This window comes from Microcebus murinus, chromosome 17 (genome assembly GCF_040939455.1).
Source record: "Microcebus murinus isolate Inina chromosome 17, M.murinus_Inina_mat1.0, whole genome shotgun sequence".
NCBI classification, from domain to species: Eukaryota; Metazoa; Chordata; class Mammalia; order Primates; family Cheirogaleidae; genus Microcebus; species Microcebus murinus.
In genome coordinates this window covers 58089583-58113409 of record NC_134120.1, presented here as the reverse complement: position 1 = coordinate 58113409, position 23827 = coordinate 58089583, and the positions used below count along the sequence as shown (strand labels likewise).

The 23827-nt window shown below is 39.3% G+C and overlaps 2 protein-coding genes across 3 annotated transcripts in view; both read right to left on the bottom strand.

Annotated features, from left to right (window-relative positions):
* Positions 1-23827, bottom strand: part of SPIRE1 (spire type actin nucleation factor 1) — a 182625-nt gene that overhangs the window by 113960 nt on the left and 44838 nt on the right. The gene's annotated exons all lie outside the window — the stretch shown is intronic.
* LOC142861589 (small integral membrane protein 30-like) overlaps positions 4802-23827 on the bottom strand; it is a 32716-nt gene continuing 13690 nt past the window's right edge. Inside the window, exon 1 of the mRNA XM_075993702.1 lies at positions 4802-23827. This exon is cut by the window's right edge and continues 13690 nt beyond it. Within this exon, the coding sequence (XP_075849817.1) occupies positions 19428-19607 (180 nt within the window). The 5' untranslated portion in view covers positions 19608-23827 and the 3' untranslated portion in view covers positions 4802-19427.

Here is a 23827-nt window from a genome sequence, read left to right as displayed (position 1 = left end):
ATGAGCTACTCCTTTATTAATACTATTTACATCAACATTACTTCACAGAGGACTCTCTATGTGAATGTCATAAGTTCATTAACATGTCACTCTAAGCTTTTTACAATCTGAGCCCAGCTTTTCCTTCCATTCACAGCTCCACACCTTGCCTACCACTGCAACCACTTTCACATTGCTGTGCCTTTATTCTTGTAGCCCTCTGCCCAATGCCCTTTCCCATAGCATGTTTGTCTGACAAATTCAACCTATACTCTTGTCCTTCACATCCTTTCAAATGCCTCCTCTGAGAAGCACTCCTATTTACCCCACAGTCAGTAACTTCCAACCAACCCTGCCACCTTTCCCTGCTTGGTATATCTTTTTTTTTTTTTTTTTTTTGAGACAGAGTCTCGCTTTGTTGCTCAGGCTAGAGTGAGTGCCTTGGCGTCAGCCTAGCTCACAGCAACCTCAAACTCCTGGGCTCCAGCAATCCTGCTGCCTCAGCCTCCCAAGTAGCTGGGACTACAGGCATGCACCACCATGCCCGGCTAATGTTTTCTATAGATTTTTAGTTGGCCAATTAATTTCTATTTATAGTAGAGTCGGGGTCTCGCTCTTGCTCAGGCTGGTTTTGAACTCCTGACCTCGAGCAATCGGCCTGCCTCGGCCTCCCAGAGTGCTAGGATTACAGGTGTGAGCCACCGCGCCCAGCCTCTGCTTGGTATATCTTTTACCATACTCTATGTGACTATTAATTGCACCCCAAACTGTACAATAATGAAACATTCTTTTCAACTGTAGATGGAATGCTCCACCAAGAAAAACCCTATGCTGTGCCAAACATAAGTTTCAATAAATTTAAAGACTGAGATATTAAAGAATATGTTTTCTGAAAATGGAATGAAATCAGAAATCAATTAACAAGATACTTAGAACATCCCCAAGTTATGAAAAATTAATTAACATACCTCTAAATAACTCTTGGGCCAAAGAAGTCATCTCGGGGGAAATTTAAAAATATTTCATGATAATGACTACACAATATCAAAATCTGTGTGATGCAGCTAAAGCAGTGCTTAAGAAAAAATTTATAGCTTCAGACAAATGAATAAACTCCCTGAAAAACACAACTTACCAAAAGTTGAAGATGCCAACATTGAAAACTATGAAACACTACAGAAAGAAATTGCAGATCTAACTAAATGGAGAAATACCAAATTTTTAATTGAAAAACTAAATATCATTACAATGTCAGCTCTTTCCAAACTAATTTAAAGTCAATGCAATCCCAATAAAAATTCAAGTAAGATTTTTGGAGAAACTGAAAAACTGATTTAAAAATGTACATGAAATGCAAAATTATCTAGAATAACCAAAACAATTTTGGAAAAGAACAACAAAGTTGGATGACTTACACTATGTGATTTCAAGACTTACAATAAGGCTGCAATAATCAACACTGCGTAGTACTGGCCTTGGGGTAAACAGATGGATCAACTGAAAATCCATAAGTAGTCTCACATTTATATGATCAATTGACTTTCAACAAAAGTGTCAAGACAATTCAATGGGGGAAGGGTATCATTTGAAGAACGGTGTTGGAACAACTGGATATTTATCTGGAAAAATAATAAACTCAGATCCCTACCTTATGCCATATACAAAATTTATTTTAATATGGATCATACATCAAAAAATAAAAGCTAAATCTATTAAACTTCTAGAAAAAAACACAAGGCCAGGCATGGTGGTTCATGCTTGTGATCTCAATGCTTTGGGAGGCTGAGGGAAGAAGATCACTTGAGGCCGGGGGCTCAAGACCAGCATGGGTAACATAGTAAGACCCTGTCTCTACAAACAAATTTAAAAATATTAGCCAACATGGTGGTTCACACCTGGAGTCCTAACTGCGCAGGTGGCTGAGGTAGCAGGATTGCTTGAGCCCAGATGTTTGAGGTTACAGTAAGCTATGATTGTGGTATTGACTCCAGCTTGTGCACAGAGCAAGACCCTGTCTAATAAAAAAAGGAAGAAAAGAAAGAAATGCAGAAGTTTTTTATATATTTTAAAGTATTTTCTACATAGTCATGGTATCATTGAGGTAGATAAATATTTCTTAGACAAGACAAAAAAAGCACTCACTAATCGTAAATGAAAAGGTTAATGAATTGGAATTCAAAATTTTAAAACTTTGCTCTTCAATAAAAAAAATATTAAGTTAAGATACATGCTAGGCAAAAATATCTATTTATATATATATTTATGTGATGAAGGACTTGAATCTAGAGTATATTTTTTCATAAACTTAGAACTCAGTAAGATAAGTAATCCAATAAAAAGTGGGCAAAAGATTTGAATATATACTTTACAAAAGATTTACAAATGGCTTATAAGCATGTGAATAAATAATGCTTTATATCTATGGTCCCCAACTCCTGGGATATATAGACTGGTACCAGTCTGTGGCCTGTTAGGAACGGGGCCACACAGCAGGAGGTGAGCAGCAGGTGAACGAAGCTTCATCTGTATTTACAGCCATCCACATCGCTTACATCACCACATGAGCTCTGCCTCTTGTCAGATCAGCAGCAGATTTAGATACTCACAGGTTCGAGAACCCTACTATAAACGGCACATATGAGGGATCTAGGCTGCACACTCCTTTATGAGAATCTAGTGCCTGATGATCTGAGGTGGAGCTGAGACAGTGATTCTAGTACTGGGGAGTAGCTGGAAATACAGATTATCATCAGCAGGGAGGTTTGACTGCACAATACATGTAATGTGTTTTAATCATCCTGAAACCACCCCTCTCCCAAACCTGATCCGTGGAAAAACTGTCTTCCATGAAACGAGTCCCTGGTGCCAAAAAGGTTGGGGATCACTGCTCTACATCATTAATCAATAGCGAAATGTACATTACAATGAGATACCAATTTACATCCCCTAGAATGGCTAAAATTAAAAAGACTGACAAGTATTGGTGGGGATGGAGAACAACTAGAATTCATATGTTGCCGGAGTGAATATGCATGCTTAAGATGGTTAAAATGGCAAATTTTATGTATATTTTATCACAATAAAAAAATACTGGGACTACTACAATTTCTTAAGGAGCATTATTGTGCAGTGACATTGAGAAAGGCCTGATCCCCTTATTTACAGGGTTACAAAGGTTTCCAGAACAAAATACAGGTCCCAGGAAGCAATTGATCTCTTTGCTTTTGCACCATAACTAGAACTCCTTTGGAGTTACTGCTGTATTTTTTTTATTGTTGGACATTTTTTTTTTTATTTTAGAATATTGTAGGGGTACAAGTGTTAAGGTTACATATATTGCCCATGCCCCCCCCCCGGAGTAAGAGCTTCAAGCATGTCCATCCCCTAAACGTTGCACCTCTTACTTATTGTGGTTTTATATACCCATCCCCTCCTCCCCCCTCCCACCCCCCAGACACCCAATAAATGTTACTCGTATATGTCCACTTAGGTGTTGATCTGTTAATACCAATTTCCTGGCAAGCACATTTGGTGCTTGTTTTTCCATTCTTGAGATAGTTCACTTAGTAGAATGGGTTCCTGCTCTACCCAGGAATATACAAGAGGTGCCATATCACTTTGTTTCTTAAAGCTGAATAGTACACTATGGTATACATATACCACATTTTATTAATCCACTCATGTATTGATGGGCACTTGGGTTGTGTCCACAGCTTTGCAATTATTAATTGTGCTGCTATACACATTCGAGTGCAGGTATGTTTTTCATAAAGTGACTTGTGATCTTTTGGGTAGATGCCCAGTAGTGGAATTGCCGGATCAAATGGTAGATCTACTTGTATTGCTTTGAGGTATCTCCATATTGCTTTCCACAGAGCCTGAACTAGGTTTGCAGTCCTACCAGCAGTGTAGGAGTGTTCCTATCTCTCCACATCCACGCCAGCATTTGTTCTTTGGGGATTTTTTGATAAAGGCCGTTCTACCGACTCAAAGAGCTGGAAAAAGAACAGACTAGCCCCAAACCCAGCAGAAGAAGTGAAATCAACAAGATCAAATCAGAACTAAACGAAATTGAAAACAGGGAAACTATTCAGGAGATTAATAAAACAAAAAGTTGGTTCTTTGAAAAATAAACAAAATTGACACGCCATTGGCTAAGCTAACAAAAAGCAGAAAAGAAAAATCTCTAATAAGCTCCATCAGGAACAAAAAAGGAGATATCACAACTGATCCCAAAGAGATACAAGATATAATTTATGAATACTACAATCTTTATGTACCCAAACTGGAAAATGTGGAGGAAATGGACAAATTTCTAGAAACACACAGCCTCCCTAGGCTCAACCAGGAAGAAACAGATTCCCTGAACAGACCAATCTCAAGAGCTGAAATAGAAACAGCAATTAAAAATCTCCCTAAAAAGAAAAGTCCTGGTCCAGATGGTTTCACACCCGAATTTTACCACATTTACAAAGAAGAACTAGTACCTATCTTGCAGAAACTATTCCACAACATCGGGAAGAACGGAAACCTCCCCGATACCTTTTATGAAGCGAATATTACTCTGATACCAAAACCAGGAAAGCTCTAAGAAACAATGGTGATATAGCACATCTTATATTTTCCTGGTTAGAGCTGGAACCCATACTAAGTGAAGTATCCCAAGAATGGAAAAACAAGCACCACATATACTCACCCAGCAAATTGGTATTAACTGAGCAGCACCTAAGTGGACACATAGGTATTACAGTAATAGGCTATTGGGCAGGTGGGAGGGGGGAGGGGGGCGGGTATATACATACATAATGAGTGAGATGTGCACAATCTGGGGGATGGTCATGCTGGAGACTCAGACTTGTGGGGGAGGGAGGGAAAGGGCATTTATTGAAACCTTAAAATCTGTACCCCCATAATATGCCGAAATAAAAAGGAAAAATAAAATTAAAAAAGGCCATTCTAACTGGAGTTAAGTGATATCTCATTGTGGTTTTGATTTGCATTTCCCTAATGATTAGAGATGTTGAACATTTTTTCATATGTTTGTTGGCCTTTAATCTGTCTTCTTTTGAGAAGTTTCTGTTCATGTCCTTTGCCCATTTTTTGATAGGGTTGTTTGATTTTTTTCTTGCTTGTTTTCCTGAGTTCTAAATAGATTCTAGTTATCAGCCCTTTATCACATGTGTAGCTCGCAAAAATTTTCTCCCATTCTGTGGGTTGTCTGTTTGCTCTCTTGACAGTTTCTTTGGCTGTGCAGAAGCCTTTCAATTTGATCAGGTCCCATTTGTTTATTTTTGTTGCTGTTGTGATTGCCTTTGGGGACTTCTTCATAAATCTTTGCCTAGGCCAATGTCTAGACGTGTATTTCCAACATTTTCCTCTAGAATTCTAATAGTTTCACACCTAAGGTTCAAGTCTGTTACCCAGTGTGAGTTGATTTTTGTGAGAGGTGAAAGATGTGGGTCTTGTTTCAGTCTTCTACATGTGGCTATCCAGTTTTCCCAGCATCATTTACTGAATAAGGATTCTTTTCCCCAGTGTATGTTTTTGTTTGCTTTGTCGAAGAATAGTTGGCTATATGAGGATGGTTTTATATCTGGGTTCTCTGTTCTGTTCCACTGGTCAATGTCCCTATTCTTGTGCCAGTCCCAAGCTGTTTTAATGACTACAGCCTTGTAGTAGAGTTTGAAGTCTGGTAAATTGATACCTCCTATTTTGTTTTTATTGCCTAGGATTGATTTTGTTCTACGGAGTCTTCTCTGGTTCCATATAAAGTGTAAAACTATTTTTTCTATATCTGTGAAAAATGAAGATAGTATTTAAATAGGGATTGCACTGACTCTGTAGGTCACTTTGGGTAGTATAGACATTTTAACAATGTTGATTCTGCCGACCCATGAGCATGGTACATTCTTCCATCTGTTTACATCGTCTGCTACTTCCTTCTTTGGTGTTTCATAGTTCTCCCTGTAGAGGTCTTTTACCTCCTTAGTTAAATATATTCCCAGGTACTTTATTTTCTTTGTTGCTATTTTGAAGGGAACTGAGTCTTTGATTTGGTTCTCACTTTGACTGTTGTTGGCATATATGAATGCCTCTGATTTCTGTGTATTGATTTTGTGTCCTGAGACGTTACCTAATTCACTTATTAGTTTAAGGAGTCTCATGGTTGAATCCTTGGGGTTTTCTAAGTATAATTTCACGTCATCAGCAAAGAGTGAGATCTCTTCTGCTCTCTTTGATCTCTTCTGCTCCCATTTGGACGCCCTTAATTCCACTCTCTTGTCCGATTGCCGTACCGAGGACTTCCAGCACTATGTTGAACAGAAGTGGAGATATGCGCAACCTTGTTCCAGTTCTAAGTGGGAATGCTTTCAATTTTTCCCAATTCAGTATGATGTTGGCTGTGGGTTTGTCATACATGGCTTGTATCATTTTTAGGTAAGCCCCGTCTATGCCTATTTTGTTGAGCATTCTTATCATAAAGGGGTGTTGAATTTTGTCAAATGCTTTTTCTGCATCTATTGAGAGGATCATATGGTCTTTGTTTTTGCTTCTGTTTATGTGGTGAATTACATTTATAGATTTGAGTATGTCTAACCATCCCTGCATCCCTGGGATGAAGCCCACTTGGTTGTGATGGATTATTTTCTTGGCCAGCTCCTGGATTCGATTGGCTAAGATTTTGCTGAGAATTTTTAAATCTATATTCATAAGGGATATTGGTCTGTAGTTTTCTTTTTTTGTGGCATCCTTTCCTGGTTTGGGTATCAGGGTTATGTTTGCTTCATAAAATATGTTGGGAAGGATTCTATCCTTCTCCATGTTGTGGAATAATTTCTGCAGGATAGGCACACCAGTTCTTCTTTGTAGGTGTGGTAAAATTCGGGTGTGAAACTGTCTGGCCCAGGACTTTTCTTTTTAGGAAGGTTTTTTATTGCTGTTTCAATTTCAGTACTTGATATTGGTCTGTTCAGGAATTCTGTTTCTTCCTGGTTGAGCTTAGGGAGGCTGTGTGTTTCTAAGAAATTGTCCATTTCCTTCACATTTTCCAGTTTGTGTTTTTGTAGTATTCATAAATTATATTTTGTATCTCTGTGGCATCAGTTGTAATTTCTCCCTTATTGTTCCTGATGGAGTTTATTAGAGATTTTTCTTTTCTGCTTTTCATTAATCTAGCCAAAGATGTGTCAATTTTGTTTATTTTTCAAAGAACCAACTTTTTGTTTTATTAATCTTCCATATGGTTTCCCTGTTGTCAATTTCATTTAGTTCTGATTTGATCTTAATGATTTCACTTCTTCTGCTGGGTTTGGGGTCAGTCTGTTCTTCTTTTTCCAGCTCTTTGAGACAATTCATTAGGTTGTCTATTTGTGATCTTTTCGACTTTTGGATATAGGCATTTATGGAAATAAACTTTCCTCTCAAGACTGCTTAAGCTGTGTCGCACAGGTTTTGGTAACTTGTGTCACCTTTGTCATTTAGTTCAAAGAATCTTTTGATTTCCATCTTGATTTCCTCATTTATGAAGTGATGATTCAGCAGAAGGGTTTAGTTTCCATGACTTTGTGTAGAAATGAGGACTCCTGTTAGGATCGATTTCTACATTTATTCCATTGTGGTCTGAAAAGATACATGGTATAATTTCTATTTTTTAAAATTCTTTGAGACGGACGTGCTTTGTGTCCTAGGATATGGTCAATCTTAGAGAATCACCCATGAGCTGATGAGAAGAATGCATATTCATTGGTTTTGGGGTAGAATGTCCTGTAAATGTCAGTCAGGCCCATTTGTTCTAGAATTCTGTTTAAGTCCATTATTTCTTTGTTGATTTTCTGTTTGGAGGATCTGTCCTGTACTGTCAGTGGGGTGTTAAAGTCTCCAACTATTATGGTGTTGTTGCTTATCCATTTGTTTAGATCAAGTAGAGTTTGATTTATGACTCTAGGGGCACCAAGGTTGGGTGCATATATATTTAGAATGGTTATTTCTTCTTGTTAAACTGTGCCCTTCACCATTATATAGTGACCTTCTTTGTCTTTATTACTTTTGTTGATTGAAAAACTAAGTTATCTGTCAAAAAATGGGCAAAGGACCTGAACAGAAACAGATCCCATTGCTGGGCATCTACCCAAAAGATGAAAAGTCACTTTATGAAAAAGACACCTGCACTCAAATGTGTATAGCAGCACAATTCACAATTGCAAAGCTGTGGAAACAACCCAAGTGCCCATCAATTCATGACTGGATAAATAAAATGTAGTATGTGTATACCATGGAGTACTACTCAGCTTTAAGAAACAATGGTGATATAGCACCTCTTGTATATTCCTGGATACAGCTGGAACCCATTCTACTAAGTGAAGTATCTCAAGAATGGAAAAACAAGCACCACATGTACTCACCTGCAAATTGGTATTAACAGATCAACACCTAAGTGGACATATAGGAGTAACATTTATTGGGTGTCAAGAGGGTAGGAGGCAGGAGGAGGGGATGGGTACATACAACCACAACGAGTAAGATTTACAACGTTTGGGGGATGGACACGCTTGAAGCTCTTACTTGAGGGGGGAGAGGGGCATGGGCAATATATGTAACCTTAACACTTGTGCCCCCATAATACGCTAAAATAAAAAAATTATATAAAAAATAAAAAAATTAAAAACTAAGTTATCTGTAATCAGCACCGCCATGCCTGCTTTCTTTTGGCTTCTGTTTGCTTGAAATATTGTTCTCCACCCCTTTACCTTCAGTCTAACTGCATCCTCGCAGGTTAGATGTGTTTCCTGAAGGCAGCAGATACTTGGCTTGTGTTTTTTTATCCATTCAGCTAGCCTATGTCTCTTGAGTGGGGCGTTCAAGCCATTCACATTTATTGAGATAACTGATAGATGGGGCAAATTTCTATTCATTATGTTGGGTTGAACTTTGTTGCTTAGTTTTCTCTCTTGAGTCATTTTAGTATCTGGGCTTTGATCTTTAGCTTTGAGTAGATTTACATTTGTGAGTGTTTATCGTGCTGATCCGTGGGTAACACTGTTTTGAGTACTTCTTGAAGGGCTGGTCTTGTCTTGGTGAATTCCCTCAGTCTTTGCTTATCTGAGAATGTCTTGATTTCTCCTTCATATACGAAGCTTAGTTTTGCAGGGAATAAGATTCTAGGCTGGGCATTGTTATGTTTCAGAAGAGTGAGAATGGGGCCCCAGTCTCTCCTTGCTTGTAAAGTCTCAGTGGAGAAGTCTGGTGTTATTGGCTTTCCCTTGTATGTTACTTGCTTCTTCCGTCTTACAGCTCTGAGAAGGGCCTCTTTAGTTGATATTTTGGTCAGTCTGATGACTGCATGTCGTGACATCTTCCTGTTTGCATTGAATCTCCCAGGGGTCCTCTGAGCTTCTTGAACTTGTATATTGAAATTTTTAGCAGAGTCTGGGAAGTTTTCCTCTCTTATATCTTCAAATAGCTTGTCCAACCCTTGAGTGTTTTCTTCCTCCCCCTCTGGCAACCTTATGACCCTCACATTAGGTTTCTTCACATAATCCCACATCTCTTGTAGGCTTTGCCCTTTTCTCTTGTTTCTCTGATCTATTTCTGTGACTCATTTATTTAATTGGAAGGTGTTATCTTCAATCTCTGAGATTCTTTCTTCTGTTTAATCTACCCTGTTCTTGAAGCTTTCCACTGTGTTTTGTAGTTTCCTGAATTGATTCTTCATTTCCAGGAGTTGGGTTAAACTTTTCTTCATTGTATCGATTTCTTTAGTGAATTTTTGTTCTAGGTCCTGGAGTCTCTTGTGTTTTCTTTGTGTTGGTTATCCAGTTGTTCTTGAAGGTTGTTGAATTTTCTTATGATCTCCATTCAAAATTCCTCTTTTGTCATTTTGGTTGCCTAATTTTGGTTGGTGTCTGTTTCTGAGGGGCTGGTGCTCCTCTTTGGGGGTGTGGTTTCCATTTGGTTCTTCATATTTCCGGAGTTCCTTCACTGATTTCTTCCCATCTGGATCAGTTATTGCTTTTTTCCTTTAGGTTTTCTTTTGGGTATTGACACACCTTGTTTAGTCTCTCAGCCAGTAGGTGGTGTTTGTGGGTGAGATTCGACTTCACCCTGTATGATGGATGAGTCAGTAGGTGCCATGAAAAGGGTGTGGAGAAGGTCCTCCCTGTCAGTAGGTGGTGCTTGCATAGAGAAACAGGCTACACTGTTGTTTTTGTGTCCTGTAACCAGCTCTTGTTCCTCTAGAGAGGCACTCTAGTGCCTCAGGTGGTTGGTGGGGCCCTGGGACTTCCAGGTGTGTCCTTTTCTCCCCCTCGGTGAGGGCTGGTCTAGGAGAGAGTCTGGACAGAGCTGGGTTGGGTCAGCCTGCTCTCAGGCACCACCAATGCTGTCAGCAGGGGTCAAAGTTCTGTTCTCTGCTTCTGGTAAAGCTGCCAGGAAGGGGCTGGAATGGCCCCACTCAGTCAGAAAGTCTGTGTGGGGGTGGGGCTGTCTGAGACCTGCAGTCTGGAGCGGGCCTCGCTTCTTTCCACCGTCCCCAACTCTGCAGCTACTCCTGGGCCTCTGCCAGCAGGGCAGACCTCATGCCACCAGGCCTCCCCGGCTGTGACACTGGCCGGGAGGTTCCCCGCATAGGATTGCTGCCTGGGCTGGGTGCACGACCCCCCTGTGGGAGGAGGGTTGCCCTCAAAGATGCTGATCTGCCCCTGAAGGCACACACACCTCAGATGGCTGTTCACGTATATCCCTTCTGTGCTCTGGGCAATGCGAGACCTGGGTGCATGGGTTCTGGTCTGTAGGTCTGACCTCTGGGTCCCAGAGTTCAATCCCTAACCCCACTAGGGAGAGGAGTGCCAGTCCCAATTCACCCACAGAGAGTCCAAGCTGGGTTGATGTCTCTCAGCCTCAGGGTCTGCCCCGTTCTCCTGGGATCACCGGGCCAGCAGCACCTGGAAGGGCTGGTGGGTAGGGAGTTCACCATCTGAGTTCCCCTAACTTAGGTGTAGGACCCCAAAAGGGAAGGTCTCGTTCCCTAGAGGTGCCTCCGGCTGGTGACTATATTGTCTCTCTCGGCAGCCACGGATAGGGACGGGGGAGGGGAGAAGGAGGCAATATGGCGCCTGCAGCGTGGCTCGGGTCTGTGCACAGGGAAGTGCCCTTCAGGAGTTGGGAGCCTGGTGCTGCGTCCACTACAGGCTTACTGCTCGCTGGCGGCGGCCGTCTCTAGGCTGGTGTCCGCAGGTCTCTCCAACCACTGGGGAGCCCACCAGCAGTTCGAGATGCAGGGGAAGGGAAAGTTAACTGCTCCACCTCCCCTTGCCACTGGTCTCCAGGCTGCTATGGAGGTCTCTGCTTCCAGTTCTCTTCTGCAACCTCCTCCCGTGGAGTTTCCTGTCGTCTCAGGTACCCTCCTTCTCACCCTCCTCCAATGTATGCTCATCTGTCTGCTTCTTTCTTCTGATTTCTCCTAGAATCTGTCTTTTCTGCAGAGTCACTCTGTCTGGTGGTGTTTCTCATCCGCCATCTTGATTAATCTCGTTACTGCTGTATTTCACACTGCCATTCTGTTTGGAGCCCTGGATGTGAGTCATTAAGCCTTTGAAAGCACTTGTCACCAGCATTTGACACAGTTGACCTTGTCCTAGTTTTGAAATACTTCCTTGATTCCACATTCTTCTGATTTTCTTCCTATCTCAATTGATGGCCTTGACAAGAGAAGCTCTGATAGATTGGGTCTTGATGAAACTGTGAAATGAGGAGTGGAGTAGTGGTACAGGCAAGAAACAGAAGCTAGTTATTTCTGTATCTCCTTGAGAAGGTATTTGGTACAGATGTGAGTAGTGGATTGGGTGGTGGGAGAATGTGGAAGTTTTCTTCAGGTTCCTTCTATTTTCTTGAGTGAAAAAACACAGCTCAGAGTGAAGGAGGGAGATGGGGGGGTTGGGAATGTGGTCTCTTTAAAAATGCAAATTTTATCATGTCCTTCTCTTGCTAAAATGCATCACTACTTTTTAAAAAATGAAATACACTACACTGAAGAATTTTCTAATATCTCTCAGTCACGTGTAGAAATGCTTTCTTCACTCAGAGAGAAAGCGGTAGAGTCATTCCTGATGTGGGGCACACGATCCCAGACTACTGGAGACTACGCTGTAGGCCAAAGCGCCTGCTGCCAAGGCGGGAGTCACAGTGACATCTACCACAAAGCAAGGCAGTGACTGAGCTGTATTTTTACTTCTACTTTACCCACAGACTCATTTTAATTAGAAAAAAAAGGGCAGTGTGAGCAGCACATCTACAACTACCCGACATGGCAGCACTGCTGTAGACATGTCAATTACCAAATAAAAAACTCAGGGGACCCAAATGAAATGCATACGATGGTATAATTTTTCTTACCATGATAAAGCTGGAGAACACAACAAGGATAATGGATACACCCTCTGCAGAAAAAAACTTCACTTTTCTTATTTCCACATGATTCTTCTATTTATCCTCAAGGGTGGAGACTGTGTGTCCTTAGGGCTACCTTCTGTTCCTAGCAAAATGCCCTGCATGTGGCTTGTGCCCACTGAACTACAAAGTAAACAAATACTTTACTGAGTTTCCAAGCCAAGTAATAAAGAAAAGGACTTGAGAATTCCACAGGTGGGACTGGGAATCCCCATGAAAAGGGCACAATCATATCCTATGTCATCAGAAGAGCACAAAGTAAGCATGACATTTAAGTCAATAATCCTATGTTAGTCATTTCCACAGAAAGTTCTCAAGCTAATTATTTAAAACATTAAATATATTACTATAGTACTTTGAACTAAAGTGACTTTCATCTAAGTTGCTTAAAGCATCTGATTAGTAACCATTAATTAAGGCTCCACACTGTCCAAAGTATAACATCCATTTTTGAAACAGGAAAACCAAGGCACAAAAAGGTTAAATAATATAACCAAGATTAAAAGATGAAAATTTAAAAAGTAAAAAGTCATACTATTTTTACTCTATCCTGACTAAATCTGAAAATACCTGGCATCTACTACAATTTTACTGGCAGATGATGAAACAAATTGATAATATGTAAATTTAAAATAATATCTATTTACAAGGAGTTGATTGGGCTTACTTCTATAGCTTTTTTATGGATGGGTATGCTTATAGTGAATTCATATTATATAAATCCAATAAAGTCACTCTCTGCTAGTAAAATCGTTTCTAGTTTATAAGACCGTTTATCACAGGTTCCAAAACAAACATGGTAGCTCCATCATCTGAATATATTTGATAATCACTGCTCTAAATTTACCTCCTGAACCCCTACAGGAAAATTAGAATGTAGATATGTTGAGAAAACATGTATTTTGTTTAACTATCCTTTTAAAAATATTTCATGACTCTAGACTCTTAAAGAAAGCAAATATCTGAAATAGCTATTATTAGAAATAATGACTGGGCACGGTATGTAGCTCACACCTGTAATCCTAGCACTCTGGGAGGTCAAGGCTGGAGAATCACTTGAGGCCAAGCATTCAAGACCAGCCTGAGCAAGGGCAAGACCCTATCTCTACAAAAAAATTTAAAAATTACCCTATACACCCAGCTACTAAGGAGGCTGAGTAAGGAAGATCACTCAAGCCCAGGAGTTTAAGGCTACAGTGGGCTATGATGATGGCCATACATTCTAGCCCAGGCAACACAGGGAGACCCTGTCTCGAAAAAACAAACAAACAAACAAACAAAAAACAACAATTAACATTTACTGAGCATGTACAACATGCCAACAACTATGCCAAGCACTTCACCTGTATGTTATTATAAATCCTCATGATAAGTATATCTAGTAGATATTATTCTTACCCCATTTCCTTCTGATTAAGAAACTGAAGCACAGAGAGGTTAACTAATTTGCTCAAAGTCACACAGCCAACAAATAGGTAGAGCCACTAAAAATTGGGTAGCACCTAAGCCTGTGGAGATTAAGTGGTAAGAGATTATCGCATGCAATAAAATTCTGAGAGATGGTATGATGAAGTAGAAAGAATACTGGATTGGGCACAAGGAGAACTAAATCTGGGTTCCAATTCCACCATGAGACACTTAAGACAAAAACTTATCCCCTCTGGCTTCAGCTGCCTGGTGTGTAATAAGACAATGTTAGAGTAGTTCTAATATAATTTTAAACTCTAAGTAAACTGCTGAATATATACCTTAGCACTGATAAGGTAGCCAAAGCAAGAGAATGAAAGTAAAGGCTGGGTTGACTGGCCCAGGGCAGTATTATCCTAAGAGAAATGTCTTCTACAGCAGTCTCAATTTTTGAAACAGATAACAGCTGATTCATAAGGATGCCCATAAAAATAAGTCCCAATCCCCTTCCCAGGCCTGCTGAATTAGAAACCATGGGGCATGATCTGAGACTCTAAATTTTAACAACTCCTTAAGTGACCTGAGAACTACTGCTCTAACAACTGCAGGAAGAACAGAGCTCAATGTAAAGATATATTTTACCCCTTACACTGTCTGAAGTTAAGAATTCTTTCAAACTGCTTAATTAAAAAAAATTTTAACAAGTTTCTTACGATATAATCACCAATTAATGCTAACTGCACAACTCAATGGTTTTTAATGTAATGAGAGTTGTGCAAACATGACCACAATTAATTTTAGACCATTTCATCACCCCAAAAGAAACCTCATCCTATGAGCAGCCACTCCTCGCTCCTTCCCCCCACTAAGCTACTGTCTCTATAGATTTACATATTCTGGACATGTTATATAAATGGAAGGATACAATATGTGATCTTTTGTGAATGGCTTCTATCACTTAGAATGTTTCACGACATGCTTCATTCATTTTGTAGCATGTATCAGTACTTCATCTCTCTCTTTTTTTTTAAATTTTGATACAGAATCTCATTCTGTTGCCCAAGCTGGAGTACAGTGGTGTGATCATACTTCACTGCAGCCTCAAATTCCTGGGCTCAAGCGATCCCCCTGCCTCAGCCTCCTAAGTAGCTGGGACTACAGGCGTTTTCCATGTACTACTAATTTTTTCATTTTTTGTAGAGAAAGGGTCTCGCTGTGTTGCCCAAGGTGGTCTCAAACTCCTGGCCTCAAGCAACCCTCCTCCCTCCACCTTCCAAAGTACTGGGATTACAGGAGTGAGCTACCAGCTACCATGCTCAGCTCTCATATCGTTATATTGCCAAATGATATTCCATTGTATGAATATATAATATTTTATTCATCTACTCATCAATTGATGGGTAGTTTTTTCTAAAATTACATAATTTTAATAAAGAAAAAAAATTAGGTAAAAACATTTACATTAAAATTTTTCCAGGTTAAATATAAATTTTTCCAGGTCAATTATAATCTATTCACTATAGTCTTACAATATATAAAATGAACTACTTCTAGTTATTAATATACTTTCACATATTTTTAATGATATTAAACAGGCTGCCAAAATATGAATATGATTATCACATGTTTAAATAATGGAGGTTAATATTTCCTAAACCAAATCCTGTTTCTTTCTCAACCAGTTGTTAAATTCTGATTCTGCCACCAGAGGTTGTAGCTTCTGTACTGGAAAATTACTGACTTCACTTTCCAGTTCACAATTGCTCTCCTTGTTTCACTTTCTTAAAAAAAAAACCTCCATGGACTTGCTCCAATCTACTTCACAGACCTTATTTCTTTCTACTCCCTTTCTTACATTTCTAGTGCTGACCTACTAAATTGTCCTTACACGCAAATCTGTCAGCTTGTGTTAGGACTTCTATTCAAAAGTCGAGAAAACCACATGGATTTTCCTAAATCTTTTTTTTTTTTAACTTCACAGTTCTTTTGTTAAGCTTTCAATTTGAAACTCTATCCCTATTTCAATTTAAATTTCTTTTCCCACTTTATATCTAGTCAAAAGTTTTCTTCTAATAATTGACAAGTTTCAAGGCACAAACATCTTTCCCACTGGACTCAATGTGGTCAGAGCCATGTCTATTTTGGTCACTCTTATGTTCTCAGAACTTAAAAGAGATTATGGGCAGTTATTCCTGTATTGTTCAGATAGATAGATCGAATCAAAGAAATGCAGCTTGAAGTAGATTTTCATAAAGCAGCTGATATCTACTCAACTTCTATATGCAAGGTCTTGTGCTAAACATTTTCATGTGTTATTTTATTCAACTTTTCTTCATATAGTCCTATTAAATAGGTAATATGTATTTCCCCACTTCTCCAATTTTAGACATGAAGAAACTGAGATTAAGTAAGATAATTAGAAACTAAGTGAGCAATGGAGCCAGAACTCAAACCCAGGTCTGCCTCCAGAGCCCAAGAACTTGACCACTGTAAAGCTCTATTCACACACAGTAAAGACATCAGAGCTAAAGACAGGAACAGCCAGTGAAGGAGAAGGAAACACCCTTGACCCTGGGCCACCACTCAGGTACCGAGGGAGAAGATCTGAAGACAGCCTGCCCTGCTGGGGTTTCCAGTAAAGAAAGCAGGCATGCTCTTTCTATGATCTTCCTTCAAACACATACAAATATGAACAAAATAGAAGAGGAACAAAAATTTCCAGGAGACATAAATTGTTTTCCCTTGACACCAGGTCCTAAGAGGTTAGGTAAAACTTGCTCTTATGTAAAACTAGCCTGTTCTGAGTGGTTTATATCTCATCATTTCTGAAAAAACATTCTGTGCCAAGCTGAAAAAACAAATAAAAAGGCCCGGTCAGAGAAGAGTCAGGGCAAAGACAAACGCTGACACCCAATTGCCAGTTCCATCTGGTTCTAATCCAGTGACAGACACCACCTCAACACTATCTTTGTCAAAACAGGGAAGCAAGGAACAAATGTTTTTAAGGATTAACTTATTTTTTGCTACATAGAGAGTAGTTTAATGTTACAATGATATTAGGTTATCAAAACAAATGCTTTTCTGTTGTCTATTCATATATAAATTGTCTTCATGAAACAAATTTATATTGATAAGAACAGGGGTTTGCAATTTTTAAAGGCTTAGATGCATAATAAATATATTTTCAGGACTAGTTGGGACATGAGGATATTTTAATCTTGCCTCTTCCAGTAATATTTTTCTTATGCAGTAACTGAAAAGTCCTTCTAACTTCTCAGTGCGTTAATGTTCCAAAGTTCCCTTTCAATGCAGTCTGAAAATTAGAAATTAATTGTTCTTACAGAAAAAGTTATAAGATGTTCCAATATTGGGCTACAATAGATTAAATTGAAGTACAGTGCAAAAGTGGTCTGAGCCTCACGCCCACCTCATAACCCCGAGCAGAACAAGGGCAGATCAGCATCATGGAGGCCTCAAGAGCTAGATGTGAAGAGCAGCAGTGAGGAGACACAGGCGTGAGGACCCCAAGGAAGCCATTCTAAATGTGGGGGCAGGAGTGCTACCACCTCCTGGGCCAGAAGGCCTGGCAGAGGGGCACCTTTTCTTGAGTCAGAAACTTCTGCATACATATGTTACTGTATGTAGTTTACAAAATGGATTATGCAACTGTCGTGATTTCTTCAGTCTTGATATAAACTCACTGAAGGAGTTCTTAGCCAAATAATATCTATGAACAATATATAACCATTTATTATCATTTTATTATCTTTATTTTTACAGATAAGAAAGGAGACTATGAAGATGAAGTTACTTGCTCAGAATCACAGAGCGAGTGACACAGCAGTGAACCCAACAGACAAAAGTCTCTGCCCTCCGAAGCTTATATTCTAGAAAGGCAGAGAGACAATAAACAAGATTAATAAATAAATTATAGTACATTAGAAGGCACCAAGTGGTATAGAGGAAAATAACATGTGAAGTTCAGGGATGGCTGATGCACATCTGCTATACAGGAGTACAATGGAAGGAGGTAAAAGGGTGGGTATGTGACTACCTGGGGAAAGAGAGTTTCACATAGAAACTGTTCCAGGCACACTCCCAAGCCAGTGCAAAGGCCCTGAGAAGGGAGTGTGCCTGGAACATTCTCAACAGCAGGTAGCCAGTGTGTATGAAGAAAGTGAACAAGAGAGCATGAAATGAGAAGTAATGGAGCACCAGATCAACGTGGGCCCTGTCAACTGTGGTAAGGAATATGACTTTTACATTAAGAGAGATGGGGAGCCACCAAAGGTAGTGACACATGACATGATATGACAGAAATGAATGCCTCTGGCTCCTGACTGAGATAGACTCTAGTGGAGTAAGGGTGGCAGGGAGGAATGCTGGTGAGAAGTGGGCAATTTCCAGCTATAGTTTGAAAGTAAAATTGAAAGCATTTGCTAACACACTGACTGTTAGGTATGAAGAATATACGGTGACTCCAAGGTTTCTGTCTTGATCACATATGTATAACATTAAGAATAGGTCTGGGCAATCAGGAATTCCATTTTAGACAGATTAAGTTTGAGATATGCCCATTGATATATCAGAGTGGGCCTGAATGCTGGTAGTCAATTTCAGGAAAGACATACAGCTTGGGGACAGCAAGTTGTACGTCATCAGCACAGAGAGATATTTAAAACAATGAGACCAGTTGAGATTACTGTCCTAGATTTGAGAGTTTGAATGTACAGAAGACAAAAGAATTCACCAGGAGTTTCCTTTTTCTGAAATAATGAAGAACTGTCAGCAATTTAATAGTATCCAGCTGAAGACTCACTTGAGGGGTCTTTTAAATGTATAATGATACTAATAATTTGTTAAACCAATGTAATACAATCATATTTGAGACAAAGGTATAATTAATCACACTCTTTTTTTTTTACAACATAATGGGTTTATATTTAATATAGCACTTCTCACACTGAGGATGTTACTCAGTTAATATAAAAATTATTTTTCCATTAGATTTCTACTTCAGTGTTCATATAAAGGTTTTTCTTTACATTAAATCTTTTTTTTCCATTTCAATATTAAATACACCGAATACATTTTTCTAAATGTTTTTTACCCAGAGATAAACGTTTCAATTTTTGGCTATGTGATATCTAAATACAATTTTAACTTGGGAGATAAAACAAAAATCTAATAAAAATATGGAGAAAACACTCCTCAACAATTCAAGAGGTGGTGATTAACTTAACAGTGGTGATTTCCTAGGATTCTGGACAAAAGCTTCCTCTTCCTTTTTCACATGCTTTAAAAATTCTAAAACTATGAAATATTACTTATGTAAATTTCAGCCATCTTACTTCTTTGACCTCCTTCTAACCAGCAAATACAAATTATAGGCTGCATTTTTTAGTGCATTACTTGTTGTAAAGAAAACACATTTTCTCATTTATATATCAATTTGTTCCATTTTAAGGGAAACAACAAAGAATATGAAACTCCCCCATTTACTGTTTCTTGGAAACTTTGAGACATCAAAGCTCAGGTTTAGCCTCAACAGCACAAAGGTTTTTAGGGTAACATTTGATTAAAGAGGTCCTTCAAAGTCACACCTGTCCATTTCTCTTCCGTGCATATACCCCCAAGCAAGCACAAATGCCTGTAATGCTGAGAACCACACCTAAGAAGAGAGCAACTGCATCTCCAGCTTCCAATGCTTCAACAATAGCCAGCACCAAAAGCAGTAAAATGAGGACTAAGAGCAACTGTGTTGAAACTGAAGTCATGATGTTGGGATCTGGAGGGCTGAAGGTTCCCAAGAAATGGTGTATATGTAATTCTATCTGAATTGAAATTTCTCCCTTCCTGGAGCTCTGGATATTAGGCTAAGAGGTTCCACATGATGCAGCCTTCCAGGGAGCAGCCATTACAGGAATGGCCTCTATTTTATTTTTTGAGACAGAGTCTCACTTTGTTGCCCAGGCTAGTGTGCGTGGCATCAGCCTAGTTCACAACAACCTCAAACTCCTGGGCTCAAGCAATCCTTTTGCCTTGGCCTCCCAGAGTGCTAGGATTATGGGCGTCAGCTACCACGCCTGGCCATTAATCACACTCTTCATTCACATATTTCTTCTTTAGAAAGCAAGATTCTTTTTGCATATTTAAAGCATCAGAAAAATTAGTGAAAATGATTTCTAAAAGTGAATTTACAGACCATCTAATCCAATAATTTTGTTTTACAAAAGGAAGATGAAGCCAAAGAGAGGTTAAATGACCTGCCTAAATTCACACAACTAACCAGTGGTAAGCTACAGTACTTGGCTGCAGACTTATAGCCCAGTGTCCCTTCCACGGTATACCATCGATTAAGGAGTTCCAGTTGATCTTCTTGCAAAGCAGTGGTTCCCAGCCTGTATCTGTCTTAACATACCTGACACCTGACCATTATTCACTATCACCACAAATGACAACTGTTTGGGAAGAGGGCAGTGTCTGAAAAAGCTCTTCAGATGACTACAACAACTGCCCCTCACCCCCACATGTGTACCATGTCCAAGGAAAAGAAAGGATAAGTGTCACTTAATGACAATATAAAGCGCTGTGGAGAATTATCTTCTATTATCTTTTTTTTTTTTTTTTTTGAGACAGAGTCTCACTTTTGTTGCCCTGGCTAGAGTGAGTGCCGTGGCGTCAGCCTAGCTCACAGCAACCTCAGACTCCTCCTGGGCTCAAGCGATCCTCCTGCCTCAGCCTCCCAAGTAGCTGGGACTACAGGCATGCACCACCATGCCCGGCTAATTTTTTGTGTATATATTTTTAGTTGGTCAATTAATTTCTTTCTATTTTTAGTAGAGACGGGGTCTCGCTCAGGCTGGTTTCGAACTCCCGACCTCGAGCAATCCGCCCGCCTCGGCCTCCCAGAGTGCTAGGATTACAGGCGTGAGCCACCGCGCCCGGCCTTCTATTATCTTTTGAGCCTAATCATGTGACCTTATTTTCAAATGTGACTATTAGGTTTTCTGATCTCTAAGTATTTGTTGTAGTTTACACTTCTTGTCACCAGATCAAAGCCCAATTATTAAAAGCTATTAGGTTGGTGCAAAAGTAATTGTGGTTTTAGCATTGTTGAAATTTGCCCTTTGATACTGGAATAAATTCTTAAACAAATGTGGTTATGTTATACATCATTTCAATGCACATTTCTCACTTTATGTTTTTTTGCTAATGACTTATTACTTGCTATTTATTTTATATTTATTTTAGACTGTGGAAATGATGTTAGACAAAAAGCAAATTCAAGTGATTTTCTTACTCAAGTTCAAAATGGGTTGTAAAGCAGCAGGGACAATTCACAACATCAACAATGCATTTGGCCCAGGAACTGCTAAGGAATGTACAGTACACTGGTGGTTCAAGAAGTTTTGCAAAGGAGACAAGAGCCTTGAAGATGAGGAGCACAGTGGCCGGCCATCAGAAGTTGATAATGACCAATTGAGAGCAGTCATCGAAGCTGATCCACTTACAACTACAAGAGAAGTTGCCGAAGAACTCAATGTTGACCATTCTATGGCCATTCGGCATCTGAAGCAAATTGGAAAGGTGAAAAAGCTCAGTAAATGGGTGCCTCATGAGCTGACTAAAAGTCAAAAAATCATTGTTTTGAAGTGTTGTCTTTTCTTATTGTACGCAACAACAACGAACCATTTCTTGATCGGATTGTGATGTGCCACGAAAAGTGGATTTTATCTGACAACTGGCGACAACCAGCTCAGTGGTTAACCGAGAAGCTCCAATGCACTTCTCAAAGCCAAACTTGTACCAACAAAGGTCATGGTCACTGTTTGGTGGTCTGCTGCCGGTCTGATCCACTACAGCTTTCTGAATCCTGGCAAAACCATTACATCAGAGAACTATGCTTGGCAAATTGATGAGATGCCCTGAAAACTGCAATGCCTGCATCTGCATCCGGCATTGGTCAACAGAAAGGGCCCAATTCTCCACGACATGCCCGACCGCATGTTACACAACCAATGCTTCCAAAGTTGAAGGAATTGGACTACGAAGTTTTGCCTCCTCTGCCATATTCACCTGACCTCTTGCCAATCGACTACCACTTCTTCAAGCATCTTGACAATTTTTTGCAGGGAAAATGTTTCCACAACCAGCAGGATGCAAAAATTGCTTTCCAAGAGTTCGTGGAATCCTAAAGCCTCAGGAATAAACAAACTTATTTCTTGTTGGCAACAATGTAATGTTTCCTATTTTGATTAATAAAGACGTGTTTGAGCCTAGTTATAATGATTTAAAATTCAAGGTCCGAAACCGCAATTACTTATGCACCAACTTTATATTAGCATACAAAAAAATAAACAAAAGCCTTTAGCTTTATGCTATGGTTTTAAATTGATTTAAACCATGGTTACAAAATTTTCATCAGAGTTAATGCCTAATTATTACTTAATATGGGCTTAAAATATAAATAAAAATATAACCTAATAAGTGAAATTTGCTTAGAAAGCAAATTTTCTACTTAAAAATTTAAGATTATAGGCTGGGTGCAGTGGCTCACACCTGAAACCCTAGCATTCTGGGAGGCTGAGACAGGCAGATCATTTGAGCTCAGGAGTTCAAGATCAGCCTGAGCAAGAGCAAGACCCCCATCTCTACTAAAAATAGAAAGAAATTAATTGGCCAACTAAAAATATATAGAAAAAAATTAGCCAGGCATGTTGACGCATGCCTGTAGTCCCAGCTACTCGGGAGGCTGAGGCAGGAGGATTGCTTGAGCCCAGGAGTTTGAGGTTGCTGTGAGCTAGGCTGACGCCATGGCACTCTAGCCTGGGCAACAGAGTGAGACTCTGTCTCAAAAAAAAAAAAAAAAAAATTTAAGACTATATATAGAATTACTAACATTATCACATAACTATCAATAAAGACTAACATATTAAGAAATTTAAATAATAGACCAATCTGTTTGATAATATAGAATAAATTTACAAAGAATTAGTCACAGTTTGCCAATATGAAATAATAGTTTTGAAAACATTTTGTGAACTATAAAGCAATTTACAAATAAAAGGTTATTATTGGCTGGGCAAAGAGGCTCACGCCTGTAATCCTAGTACTCTGGAAGGCCAAGGCGGGAGGATGGCTTGAGCTTAGGAGTTTGAACACCAGCCTGAGCAAGAGAGAGAACCATGTCTCTACGAAAAATAGAAAAATTAGCCAGGCATGGTGGCACACACCTGTAGTCCCAGCTACTCAGGAGGCTGAGGTTAGAGGATTGCTTAAGCCTGGGAGTTTGAGGTTGGAGTGAGCTATGATCATGCCACTGCACTCTAGCCTGAGTAAAGGAGTGAGACTCTGTCTCCAAAAAAAAAAAAAAGAAAAGAAAAGAAAATTATTATTATGCTTTATCTGATAAATATAAAATATGATATTGTTTAAAGATTATCACTTAAGGATCCACACTGGAAAGGAGAAAATATTTCACGTATTCATTCATTTATCCAAAAAAACTTTACTAAGTTCTGCTATATATCCAGTATTGCACTGGGCTAGGAAATACAACTGGAAATAAGACATAGTTCCTCTACTGAATGATTTTATAATCTAGTTGGGGACACAAGTAAGAAAGCATACAATTAAAATAGAGCAGACTGTTTCTCTAGGAAGAAGGACAAAATACTATCTATAGAGCACATTGGAGGGAAAACTAATCCAGTCTAGGAAAACATCCAAGAAGAAGGAATATCTAAGGTTCAGGCTTCAAAAACTGTGTATTAGCTAGGGAAAATGTGGAGCATGTTGTGGGCAGAAGGACAGCACTGCAAACATCTAGAGGTGAAAGAAAAGAGTAGGCTTTCAAAGCCTTACAAATGGATCAATACTATAAAGTAAAGAGTAGGAGAGAGAAAGGGATGGAGACAGAGAGGTGTGCATGATCAAACTATGTTAAATGAGCCAATAGCCTAAATATTGAGCAATGGAGGATCAGTTAAATCAT